The sequence below is a fragment of the Triticum urartu genome, unplaced genomic scaffold (assembly GCF_003073215.2).
Source record: "Triticum urartu cultivar G1812 unplaced genomic scaffold, Tu2.1 TuUngrouped_contig_6251, whole genome shotgun sequence".
Taxonomy (NCBI): Eukaryota; Viridiplantae; Streptophyta; class Magnoliopsida; order Poales; family Poaceae; genus Triticum; species Triticum urartu.
The window spans coordinates 1-12,977 of NW_024116997.1; the positions used below are offsets into that span (position 1 = coordinate 1).

Consider the following 12,977-nt stretch of genomic DNA (forward strand, 5'->3'; position numbering starts at 1 on the left):
TCCGATAAAACTCCAGTCTTCACAAACGTACTTCTCAGACAAAATCGAGATTCCTGAATGGTTACACTGCAGGCACCAAATTAGCTGCTTCTCGAAAAGATTTTTTCTCTCTCCCCAAGATCCATCATAACGGGATTTTTATACCGAATTTTGGACGGAGAGCAGTGGCATGTTTGCACTTTCACTTGATCCTCACGATCACTCTGCGCAAAGTGGAACATTGCACAGGATTACTCGGGAGATCCAACTCCAACCCCGTAGGCCAAATGAAGGACACTGCCAATTCAAACTCTTTTGTTACACTTCGTACAGATTCAAACTCAGGGGAGAGGTGAGTCCAGGTGGTTCTCAGCTTCTTTTTTTTCTTTTGAAAGTCAGGTGGTTCTCAGCTTACCTTCTTTCGTCCACCTAATTTGAGTCCGTCACTCAAATCAGGCGTTCCGATTATTCCTATACTGAACTCAAACGCCAAACATCATCTCCCATGATCTTACACACGTTATGCCAACAAAAGTACAGTACTCCATAAGCAGTAAGTTAATGGAATTGATGTTCGATGTTCACACTGATAAATCTTACAGACTTAGCTGCGTATTCCCGAAAAGAAAAGAAAAAGGCAGCGGTTTTAGCATAAATTCTCGGTAGTACCATCTTAGCAACATTTCCCCAGTCAAGCTTTGGTGAGAGGGACGAAGCCGTGCCTGATGGCAGCCGACCATGCCTTCTCAGAATCCATCATGTCGTCACCGCACTCGTGCACGCTCCACCCTTCCAGGACGTGAAGTATTCCGGCGATATGCCACGCGCTCATCACCCTTCTCGGCAACCAGTTCTGTAGAGGAACCAAACACACACACACACATATATATATATTCAGTGATGGTCACCCGCCAAAAAAACGAGTGCTGGGCAGGAGAGGTTCATTCGCACGACACGTTGCGAAATCGGTGGTGGTTTTACCTCACAGGAGTGGATGTTCTGCATAGTGTCCGGGATCTTCATCGCTGGAGTGCTCAAGTAAGTGCAGTCCTTGCGGACTTTCTTAAGGGGGAACTGCGATATTGGAATGAACACTGTTCCTTTTGGTGCCATCCTCTGTTCTTTGTCGTCGATCCTCTCTACTAGCCAAATCTGCAACAAACTGAAACATCAATACAAGCTACTTCCAAGACTGTTAGTACAAGAATCTGCCGGAGCATTTTCTCCTGCCCATTTCCACTATGGTTCAAGTTTGGATAATCATACTGAGTCCATGTTAGGGCTAATTTCAATGTTTTATTGATCACCATATCCCTTCTTTGCAGAAAAATATATCACATAGCACTTATTAAGGGCAACTGTTTTCATGACTAAAATGGTTATTGAGAACATGTTTGGGAGTTGGTCATACTATGGTGCACCGATAATACTTTTAGGTATGCCAACAACTTTCTTCTCAAGGACACATATATATGATTAAACCATGATTTAGTTCCACACTCGACAATGTAATACAGTACTTTCCAGGAAACTTTTCATTGATCAGCATAACTTTTACCTTGGTTATGTCATTGCTGGAGCACTTCAAGTAGCTTGCTCCGTCCTCTGGCATCTGTGACTTGAGCATGTCATACTCTTTCTTACGATTCATGATCACCTGAGCCGAAAATGATTTCATGAAAATATTCTACAAAACTCTTTACCCAGAAAAGTAGAGACATGGCTGCAGGAAGATATAGATATACCTGGATGCCCCTGCCACATAATGCCATAGCAACGGCACGGGCTATCTTAGAAGTCCCTGTATGAAGAAAAACTTGCTTTGCATCTGAAGGGATGCTTTTTAGGACAACTCCAGTTGCTAAGCCACTTCCATCAACAATTCGAACTCCTAATTTTGGGTATTTTTGTCTAAATAGTTCACCATTCCCATTGAGCTGTTTTGCCTAAAGGGGAAAAAAGAGAGAGAAACAAGTCAATTCTCATTATCAATACAAAGTACTAATCCCTTTTTAGATGAATGAAGAGAAAATATCTAGGGATCAGAGCACATATTACTGTACATTTCTCCGTACTATTTAATTTTACACTTCTGCTTCGGTAGACCCCCTTAAACACATCGATGGCTGAGATTACTCTATACCCCTTCATAATAAAGGGCACGATGGTCTTTTCTTTAAAGTACACCCTCCATGTGAAGACCTCCGATACATAGCCTGTGTACCATACAAGATCGTAGAGGCAAGTAGCCAGGAGAAAATTCGTTACAAAAAAGTATGGCAATTGGATTCGAACCTTCTGCCTATCTGGACACCCTATGTTAAACATGGTCGAGTATTGGATATTCTTGAAATGAACCAACCTTTTGCAAAAAGGTGGGGATGCCCATGGTAGGCATCCATGTCAGGTTTGAACGATTTCTGACTCCGTATGCAAGTTGCATCACGTTCGATCATTGTATCGACCTTTTTTGACCGAGGAAACTCCAGAAAATGTAAAAATTACCGAAAACCAAAACAACTTGGCATGATGTCTTGAATTGATCATACAAGGTCATGAGAAAAATTAAGGCCATTTCGAGGATGTGGAGAAACAACATGCTCTCAGATAGCATACCTAGACACCCTCCATTAAACATGGTTTAGTTTTAGAAATTCTTGAATTCACCCCAACTTTTGTAAGCGCATGGCTATAGTAGGCATTCATTTTAGGTTTGAACGATTTCCGACACCTTATGCAAGTTGCGACACGTCTGACCATTTTTTGACCGAGAAAACTCCAAGAAATGCAAAATTTGTCAAAAACCAAAATAACTGGGCATGGTGCCTTGAATTAGTCATACAAGGCATAGAAAAAAATTGGGGTCATTTGAAGGATATCGGGAAACATCGTGCTCTCAGATGAAGCCTTCTGGCCTAGCTGGGCACCCTCCGTTGGACATGGTCTATGTTTGTACATCCTTTGAATGATCCCAAATCTTGCAAGTAGGTGGGAATGCCCATGGTAGGCATCCGGGTCAGATTTGAACGAATTTCCAAAATCATATGCAAGTTGTGACACGTTCAGCCATTTATGAGTTTTTTTGCCCGAGAAAACTCCAGAAAATGCAAAATTTATCGAAAACTAAAACAACTTGGCATGGTGCCTTTAATTGGTCATATAAGCTCATGGAAATAAATATTGGCGTCATTTGACGGATGCCAAAAAAATGTGCTCTCAAATGGAGATTTTTGTCCTAGCCGACCACCCTCTGTTGAACATGGTGTTTTTTGGACATTCATGAAGTGACCCAAATTTCTAAAATTTGAACCATGATGGAAGCAAAATGTACAATTAGAGCGCCCAATTTTTACTGTGATTGGAAACGAGAATATTATATTACATTGGACTCATGTATCTATCTCATGGAAGCCAATTCTCTAACTGAGCTATGATGGATGAAAATAATAATTATATGGATAACATTTTGCGTTAAGTCGATGCATATTTTAGTTCCTTGCAAAAAAACTAGAAGCACATTTTAGTTGCACCAGGAGTAAATTCTCAAATTGATTGAAACATGATTTCATTGTGTTGAAAACGCATATTGCCTCAAAGAAAATTTGGTATGCATCGGAAGCAAGCAAATTCCCGGTTCGAGATGTGATGGGATAAATAATTTTATCCAACACAAAACAACTTTTGGTTAAGTTTGAACATATTTTAAATTTGAAGCAATTTGATTAACTCAAGGAAGCACATTTTCATGACAGTGGAAGCAAATTTAATATGCATCTGATTTTAGTAGCATGTATGTCGTACAAAATTTCATTGAACATAATTTCCGAAAGAACAAAAGAGAAATAAACAGACTCTCAATTTATACTCGCATGATTTTAGGAGAATTAATTTCCGCTGGACTGTTTTAGAGAACAAATTGGAACCACTTCCGTTTGTTATGTGCAAACTATCTATGGAAAGCCACGTTCTCAAGTCAAATCCAACCAGCCAAAGCTTTCCCATTAGTAGTCTGAGAAAATAAACAATAAAAAGAGTAAAAGAAGTACTTATGCATAAAAAGTGAGTTGTCCTAGTTGGTTATGTTGGGTGGAAATAAACCATAAGGTCTGGAGGGGTGTGTGCGGCGGGCGGATACGTCAACATACAGTAGGTGTCACACACGAAAGATGGTTGTACACGTTATGGTCAAATGACCATGCTGCCCTTTATACGGTTTGTGAGGGGGGTCTACCGAAGCAATAGCATTAATTTTATTATGTTATTTTATGATTTTTCTGTCTTCACCATACTCACATACACTGTGTACCTCTGCAATATGAGTTTTTGAAGTAAGGATTAGTTACCTGATTTAGTAGCCCTAGACTGAGCACCTTAACCCCTCTTACATCAGCATCCAATATCGCCTTTTCAATTAAGTCATTGATCGATTCTCTATCCCATGTCACACCATACTGCAGGAAGAAAGAAAATAGTTAAGCAACTTGCAGCCATCAGATAAACGCATAAATGGCCAGGGGAGTTGGTTACTTGGAAGTTGTATCTCGGTACGACCCATGTTTGCATCTTCATCTTCTTCAGTTTGATTCTCTCGACCACGAATGCAGATGACCCATAAATCCATGCTACCACCATTGACAGCCATGCCAAGGGCCATAGCGTCCACATATACCACTCGGAGTTATCAGATGGTTTGGATGCTATGGAGGCGAATCCAACCCTTAGATGATAAGCCGACTGCAAGTTGGTCATATGTGTGAGATGAACAAGGTCAGGTGTCTCCTCTGTCCCTTTCAGTGAGTTTTCATACAGCTCGTCAGATGCCTTGTCCATAGTGCTGTATATGTAATCGTAAAATGGCATGAAGAGTGAATAGTTTGTGCGGAACTGCGTGTGGTGAAGGGAATGAAACCTGCATAAGAAACCGGCAAAAGATTGTTATGTTGATTTCAGTGAAGTCTAGAATCTCTAAACTCCAAGTCCCATCATTTTTTTGGTTAATACCTAGACTAGGTTGTGGGATTAATGTTAAGGGTCTGCACTTACGATGGGGTGTACATGAGGTACTTGAGAGGAGGAAAGACTTGGAACATCCACTTTGGCACCAACTCAAAGTTGCAGTGCCCCATGTTGTTCATGAAGTCAATGTAAACGATATACAGCACAAACACGAGGGCGGAGCCATTTCCCATATAAACTGTGGACAACATCGGGATTGCAAAGAGCGTGAAATAGACGATGTGTTCGCCAAAAGGATGGATGACCGCTGCAATACAGAGACGTATTAGAAACCAAGAGAACATTTTCATAAACATGACACATTCTTTACATGCTTAGTCACACAGAAGTAATTGTGCAAAAACACCTCTTAGCTCTTACATTACTGGTTAGAAAGCACACAACCTTTCTATGGTAACAGTGTTCAATCTAAAAGTGGTCAGCTAGAAGGTTGCACAACCGCCACACATCGCCCCAATTTTTTTTCATGATTAGGATTGCTACATTTGCATTACGTTCAAACTAACCAAGTTAGGAACAAGTCTTAAGAACAATAGAACGAAAATAAGATAAATTTTGTCACATTAACACTGGAACTAATCTTTGCCCGTTCTTGGCAGTCAGCACCAAGTTATTATGACCTATGGGAGAAAGCATGTTTAACACCATCCAAGATCCTAAAGACATGGGGAACAAATAATCCTTTTTTATCCCTTCAACTATTTGTGCATTTCAGAATTACCCTAATCGTCAAAGCCAAACAAATTTGAACTGATCTCCAAGTAGCAACCCCGTAAGCACACACACACAAAAGAAAAACATAGAAAACAACTCAGGGAAGTTTTTTAAAAAGGGGAGGTTGGAAAATTGTGAGAAAAAACTTTGAAAGAAAAATCTTTCTTTAAAAGTTACTTAACATGTGAAAACTATTAAAATATAAAACTTCATCGCAAAACAAAAAAATGTAGAAGATTCACAAATAATTTACCAAATATGGCCATACATTTGATTTTTCCATAATTGTTCTTGGTTATTAGTAAGTTTACTAAAATTTCAAAATTCCAGGAATACTTCTTAAAAATTTCCCCAAGTTTCTGAATATTATGTTTCTAAATTATATTTTCTTAAATATTTCAGTTTTAAAGTCTCTTTCTGAATATATTCAATATAGTTTCATTTTTTCAAAGAAATATGTTTCTCTTTGAGGAATGGGGAATCCCCACGAAGAAAAATGTTTCCGTTACTTCTTTTATCTTTATTTTTTTAGTGCTTTTTTTTGACAGAAAGACTGTAAGGGAACCCCCTACAGTCTTTGACAGAAAAAACTTTGAAAGAAAAATCTTTCTTTAAAAGTTACTTAACATGTGAAAACTATTAAAATATAAAACATCATCGCAAAACAAAAAAATGTAGAAAAATCACAAATAATTTACCAAATATGACCATACATTTCACCTTTCCATAATTGTACTTGGTTATTAGTAAGTTTACTCAAATTTCAAAATTCCAGGAATACTTAAAATTTTCCCCAAGTTTCTGAATACTATGTTTCTAAATTATATTTTCTTAAATATTTTAGTTTCAAAGTCTCTTTCTGAATATATTCAATATAGTTTCATTTTTTCAAAGAAATATGTTTCTCTTTGAGGAATGGGGGATCCCCATGAAGAAAGATGTTTCCGTTATTTCTTTTATCTTTATTTTTTTTCCTTTTTAGTGCTTTTTTTGACAGAAAGACTGTAAGGGAACCCCCTACAGTCTTTGACAGAAAAAACTTTGAAAGAAAAATCTTTCTTTAAAAGTTACTTAACATGTGAAAATTATTAAAATATAAAACTTCATCGCAAAACAAAAAAATGTAGAAAATTCACAAATAATTTACCAAATATGACCATACATTTCACCTTTCCATAATTGTTCTTGGTTATTAGTAAGTTTACTCAAATTTCAAAATTCCAGGAATACTTCTTAAAAATTTCCCCAAGTTTCTGAATATTATGTTTCTAAATTATATTTTCTTAAATATTTCAGTTTCAAAGTCTCTTTCTGAATATATTCAATATAGTTTCATTTTTTCAAAGAAATATGTTTCTCTTTGAGGAATGGGGGATCCCCATGAAGAAAGATGTTTCCGTTATTTCTTTTATCTTTATTTTTTTAGTGATTTTTTTGACAAAAAGACTGTAAGGGAACTCCCTACAGTCTTTGACAGAGAAAACTTTGAAGGAAAAATCTTTCTTTAAAACTTACTTAACATGTGAAAATTATTAAAATATAAAACTTCATCGCAAAACAAAAAAAATGTAGAAAATTCACAAATAATTTACCAAATATGACCATACATTTCACCTTTCCATAATTGTTCTTGGTTATTAGTAAGTTTACTCAAATTTCAAAATTCCAGGAATACTTCTTAAAAATTTCCCCAAGTTTCTGAATATTATGTTTCTAAATTATATTTTCTTAAATATTTCAGTTTCAAAGTCTCTTTCTGAATATATTCAATATAGTTTCATTTTTTCAAAGAAATATGTTTCTCTTTGAGGAATGGGGGATCCCCATGAAGAAAGATGTTTCCCTTATTTCTTTTATCTTTATTTTTTTAGTGATTTTTTTGACAGAAAGACTGTAAGGGAACTCCCTACAGTCTTTGACAGAGAAAACTTTGAAGGAAAAATCTTTCTTTAAAACTTACTTAACATGTGAAAACTATTAAAATATAAAACTTCATCGCAAAACAAAAAAAATGTAGAAAATTCACAAATAATTTACCAAATATGACCATACATTTCACCTTTCCATAATTGTTCTTGGTTATTAGTAAGTTTACTCAAATTTCAAAATTCCAGGAATACTTCTTAAAAATTTCCCCAAGTTTCTGAATATTATGTTTCTAAATTATATTTTCTTAAATATTTCAGTTTCAAAGTCTCTTTCTGAATATATTCAATATAGTTTCATTTTTTAAAAGAAATATGTTTCTCTTTGAGGAATGGGGGATCCCCACGAAGAAAGATGTTTCTGTTATTTCTTTTATCTTTATTTTTTCCTTTTTAGTGCTTTTTTTGACAGAAAGACTGTAAGGGAACCCCCTACAGTCTTTGACAGAAAAAACTTTGAAGGAAAAATATTTCTTTAAAAGTTACTTAACATGTGAAAACTATTAAAATATAAAACTTCATCGCAAAACAAAAAAATGTAGAAAATTCACAAATAATTTACGAAATATGACCATACATTTCACCTTTCCATAATTGTTCTTGGTTATTAGTAAGTTTACTCAAGTTTCAAAATTCCAGCAATACTTCTTAAAAATTTCCCCAAGTTTCTGAATATTATGTTTCTAGATTATATTTTCTTAAATATTTCAGTTTTAAAGTCTCTTTCTGAATATATTCAATATAGTTTCATTTTTTCAAAGAAATATGTTTCTCTTTGAGGAATAGGGGATCCCCACAAAGAAAGATGTTTCCGTTATTTCTTTTATCTTTATTTTTTTCCTTTTTAGTGCTTTTTTTTACAGAAAGACTGTAAGGGAACCCCCTACAGTATAATTGATGCAACAAACCCAAATTACAAGTATCATGCCTTGAACCTGTGTGGGTAGGAAGGCATCAGCCCCTTCCCACCACTAGGCTATGTCTTAGCAAGCCCATAAGCACACACAAACCCAAAGATGTTTTTAGTGCTATGTCTACACTAACTATGCAGCCACTTGTACAAAAACACCCTGTTGTCCATTGGCCGTTCTCATTGCCAACTTAACTAAACTCACAGACTAAATTTGTCGGACTTGAAATGTTTAGCGTTGAAGATGTCTGGTATCAAATTCCAGGGACCAAATATAGAATCGATCGCTAGTTAAGTGACCAAAATTGGTTTCCCCAAAACAAAAAAGACCACAAAAGCCTATATATATTTTTTGCATTAGGTATATATTTTGTACTCTCATGTCTCAAAAAAAATATTTTGAACTCTCTGCTCCGTATGTGCCATACAATAGTTGCCTTTTTTTAGAATAGTTAGTTGCCTTTCTTTGGAGGCCGTTTGGTCTGCCTTTCATTTCGTATGTTGATAAGTTTGGGCCAAAATTAATTGTCGCGATCGTTTGGGCGTGGCCTCTGCCGCCGCATTTCAGGCAGTCACATGCCATGTTCGTTTCCCTGGCAGCATGTGTGGGCCGGGCCGTGGTTTAAAGCTGCTGGTGCAGTGTACGTACTGCGCTACTGTTTCCGGTCAGACGGTGCAGAGACTACAGCACTACACGTATCCAGTGGTCCAGTCGAAACCAGCCCCTTTCGTTGAAAGAGGGATGGCGAGCATGGGCCGAGACGTGCAGCTGTTTCATTAGAGAACACTATTGTGTTTTGAGCTGGAACCAGGGCTGGACACTTGTGGTAGTAGGGAATTTGCTTGTATGGAACCGGTAATAAATGGTTTTTATCATGGTCACATGCGTACTGTTCTTGGATCCTACTGGTACATACGTGGGCTGATTAAATTATTTGCCCAAGAGACGCGACACGGTGATCGTAGCAAGTGTACTACGTAGCATTATAATCAAAGACCCGAAGAGCAATATATAAACTAAACTGATGCGGGTAATTAGATGTGGTAAGGCGAGAGAGAGAGAGAGAGAGAGAGAGAGAGAGAGAGAGAATATTGGGGGGTTTACAGGTGATGGGCTCGGTGACGATGGAGGCGTGGTGGTGGGAGTGGTAGCGCGAGTAGAGGAAGTGGTGGTGCAGCGCGCGGTGGAACCAGTAGTAGAGGAACTCCACGGGCCCCGCGTGCAGCAGCGCCGTCGCCACCGCCCCGTCCGTCCGCCACAGCGGGAACCTCCGCACGCTCGGCATCGCCAGGTACCCGGCGTAGAAGAGCAGCCCGTTGAAGACGATCTGGTCGTCCCACCCGCGCTCGCGGTCCACCTGCTCGAACTCGATGCCGCGGTCCACGATGCGGTGCTTGCTGCGCGCGGTCTGGTAGCGGGACAGGCTGATCCAGATCTGGTTGTGGATCATCCGCAGCGCCAGCGACGGCAGGATCAGCGAGTAGGCCAGGTCAATGTCGCCCCACCCCTTGGTCATCACCCGGTACGCGCCGTGGACGACCACCGGCGCCATCACCAGGTACTGCGCCACCACACAACAGCATTTGGCCACGTTAATTAATCATAGTACTATGAGAGTAGTAATGAATTCCGCGAGACAACAAGAAACAACACCGAACGGGTACCAGGTCGAGAATCTCCTCCTCTTCGAGGAAAGTAAATGCACTGTCTCATGCCCAGGACTGTCTCTTCGAGGAAAGTAAATTTTGTATTGTTCGTGTTGCTAAATCTAGCAAGAGCAGAACCATGCAACAACTATTGCGGGTGCCACACAAGAATATCCAAGCAAGTCTGCCAGGAGTGGCAACAGAAAACATTTGCTTTGGAAATACAGTACTGGTTTACTTGGTTGATGTATGAGTTCAACCAACCTACTCGTAGTTTCTTGCTCTGGAGAAGCCTCTTCCTACGCATCTCGACTCGAGCAACAGAGCAAAGAACGGAGGAAGAGCTAGCATTGTTATCGCCTGCGTAGTGCGTACCTTGAAGTTGCCCATCCTCTGCCATGGCCATTCAGTCAAAGGCCCCGGCCTGGTCGCCATGGCTGGCTGGCTATGGTCGCCTCCTTCCTTGCTTGCTTCCCACCCGGCCACCCCAATGGCCAATCAGAAGGAAGATGGTACTGAGTGCAGGCTCGCCCCTGCTACTGCGCCTCTCCTTGGTTTTTTATAAGCGCCACAGTGTGGGATTCACACGGCACCCTTTCAGGTTTCTACCCCACCACCCAGTGACACAAGGACACACCTCACCTCACCACTCTCTGTAAGTTTGTGTCATTGTGTGCGTGCGTGTGTGTGTGTGTGTGGCGTGACTTGCTCACACGGCAACGGGTCAGACAGAGGCTGCAGAGACTCCGTTTGGCGTCACGCACCATGTGTGCCTGGCAACGGGCCGACCACCCCACCCTATCCCCCGTTGCGGCCAGGCAAGGCTTTCAATTGATGTGCCAAACTACAAATCACGGCGTCTCACGCGCCAAATTGATACGGTTGGGCGGTAGCAAGACTAGTCCGGGCGGGCGGGAGTAGTAGACGAGTAGACGGACGTAGAGGCCGTTGCAACCAGAAGGAAGAAAGTTTGTTCGGGTCACGCCGAAAACGCTGCCTTGTCCGCCGCGTACGCGATGATTTACGTGCTGGGAACGAGGGGAGTCGGCTCGTTTTCTGCTGGGCAACAAGTATAGCGGCAGCCAAGAAACGTGACGTATTCCTACTTGTGTGATGTCGATGTCGTCGAGCGGAGAAGGAAATTGGTGTTTCGTAGCTGCGGTCAGAGAAGCTTGGGTTGAGAGAAAGGACAGAAGAAGTATAAATTAAAATTAAATGGAGTGAGGCGTTTTGGCTCACAGGATCATCTACACCTGCGCTCAATAAAAAAATCAAAACAAAAACTAAAAAATTCGAAAAATTACAATTTTTTTGGCATGGTAGATAATTTGTTGCGTGATGTCTGTTCCAAATTTCAAATCATTTGAACATCTGAGTAGCTCTCGGCAAAAAAAAAACAAATTTGAGGTCCGTTAAATAGTGTACTGTTCATATACTGTTCTAACTCAATTTGTCTTTTTTGTTGAGAGCTACTCAAATGTGCAAATGCTCTGAAATTTGGAGTGCACCTCATGCACCAAATTATGTACCTTCCACAAAATTTTTGGATTTTTTTGAAGTTTTTATGATTTTTTCTCTTGAGCGGGTGCAGATGAGCCCGGGCTCAGAATTGGATATTCGCATTAAATTGATGTGCCTTGTTCGACTACCATCCATGCGTAAGCAGCACAACAATTGTCCCAAAAAATATCAGACAATTGTGACACATATACGCAACAGAAAAGACCAAGTCTCTTAGGAAATGGGAAAACTTTGTTTTTGCCACTCTAGTTTTTGCCCATTTTGCTTATGCTACTCTAGAATTAGACATATCACTTTTGCCACTCTTAGCTTCTGACAATACATTACAAATGCCATTTCGTGGCAAAAGCAATAATTTTTCATTTCACTTTTGCCACTTCAGATTTTGACAATGTATCATAATTGCCACTCTAAAATTATTGTTTTTGCCATAGAATGGCAATTGTGATGTATTGTCAAAAACTAAGAGTGGCAAAAGTGAAATGTCAAATTCTAGAGTGGCAAAAGCAAAGTGGTCAAAAGCTAGAGTGGCAAAAACAAAGTTTCCCCTTAGAAAATTTCTCGCAAAAAGAGTCTCTTCGGAGAAGGTGCTTTTTAAATAAGAAGAAAGAAGAGTCTTTTACCATTTTTTTATTTTTTCGAGAATAAGAAAGAAGAGTAACAAAGATCCCTTCTGTAAGCCATGGAATTCCAGGTGATGGGGCTCGCGTCGCTCCTGCGAGGAAATGTAATGGTCGGGGTCAGGAGGAGATTGATCCAAAAATCGTTGATACAACCGCTAGCCCTAAGAAACTCCTGGGCGAAAACATGGACTTGGACAAGAACGCAACAAAGTGCATGTAAATGGAGTCTTGATCTGGCCGAAGCCCCACCCGGTGTGCTGGCAATCACAGAGGGGAAGAGGGAGGATCTTCCTGAGCATGAATCCACTAGTTATAGTTCGAGCAGCAAGCGACAAACAAGAGTCGTGGTGACGGTGAAGCTAGATCTGCGGGCTCCCTCGAGGGTACCACTAGGAACAATGAGTCTCCTGTTTTGGAACTTTTTGGGGGGGGGGGGGGCTCGTGAGGTTTTAGCCCTCTCAAAACCCAATATCCCCAGTCTTTTGTTTTCCTTTGTGAGACAAGACAAAGTTTAGTGAAGATGGAGAAATAGAAGTGGAGGCTCGGTCTTAAAGGATTTTGTGGTGTTTGCAGTGATGGCCGTAGAGGGGCTTGACACTCTTTTGGTACGAATCCCTGCAGGCCATAGTTCTTAATAAATGT

General features: G+C 39.9%; 1 protein-coding gene across 1 annotated transcript; it reads right to left on the reverse strand.

Annotated features, from left to right (window-relative positions):
* Nucleotides 1-526: 526 nt before the first annotated feature.
* Nucleotides 527-10,730, reverse strand: LOC125530343 (very-long-chain aldehyde decarbonylase GL1-4). The gene is made up of 9 exons (XM_048694743.1): nt 10,567-10,730; nt 9,650-10,106; nt 5,023-5,242; nt 4,507-4,888; nt 4,323-4,430; nt 1,725-1,925; nt 1,538-1,636; nt 961-1,131; nt 527-832 (listed from the first exon to the last, which is right to left on the reverse strand). The coding sequence occupies exons 1-9, from the start codon at nt 10,624-10,626 to the stop codon at nt 671-673; spliced, it is 1,860 nt and encodes a 619-aa protein (XP_048550700.1). The 5' UTR covers nt 10,627-10,730; the 3' UTR covers nt 527-670.
* Between the last annotated feature and the right edge of the window lie 2,247 nt (nt 10,731-12,977).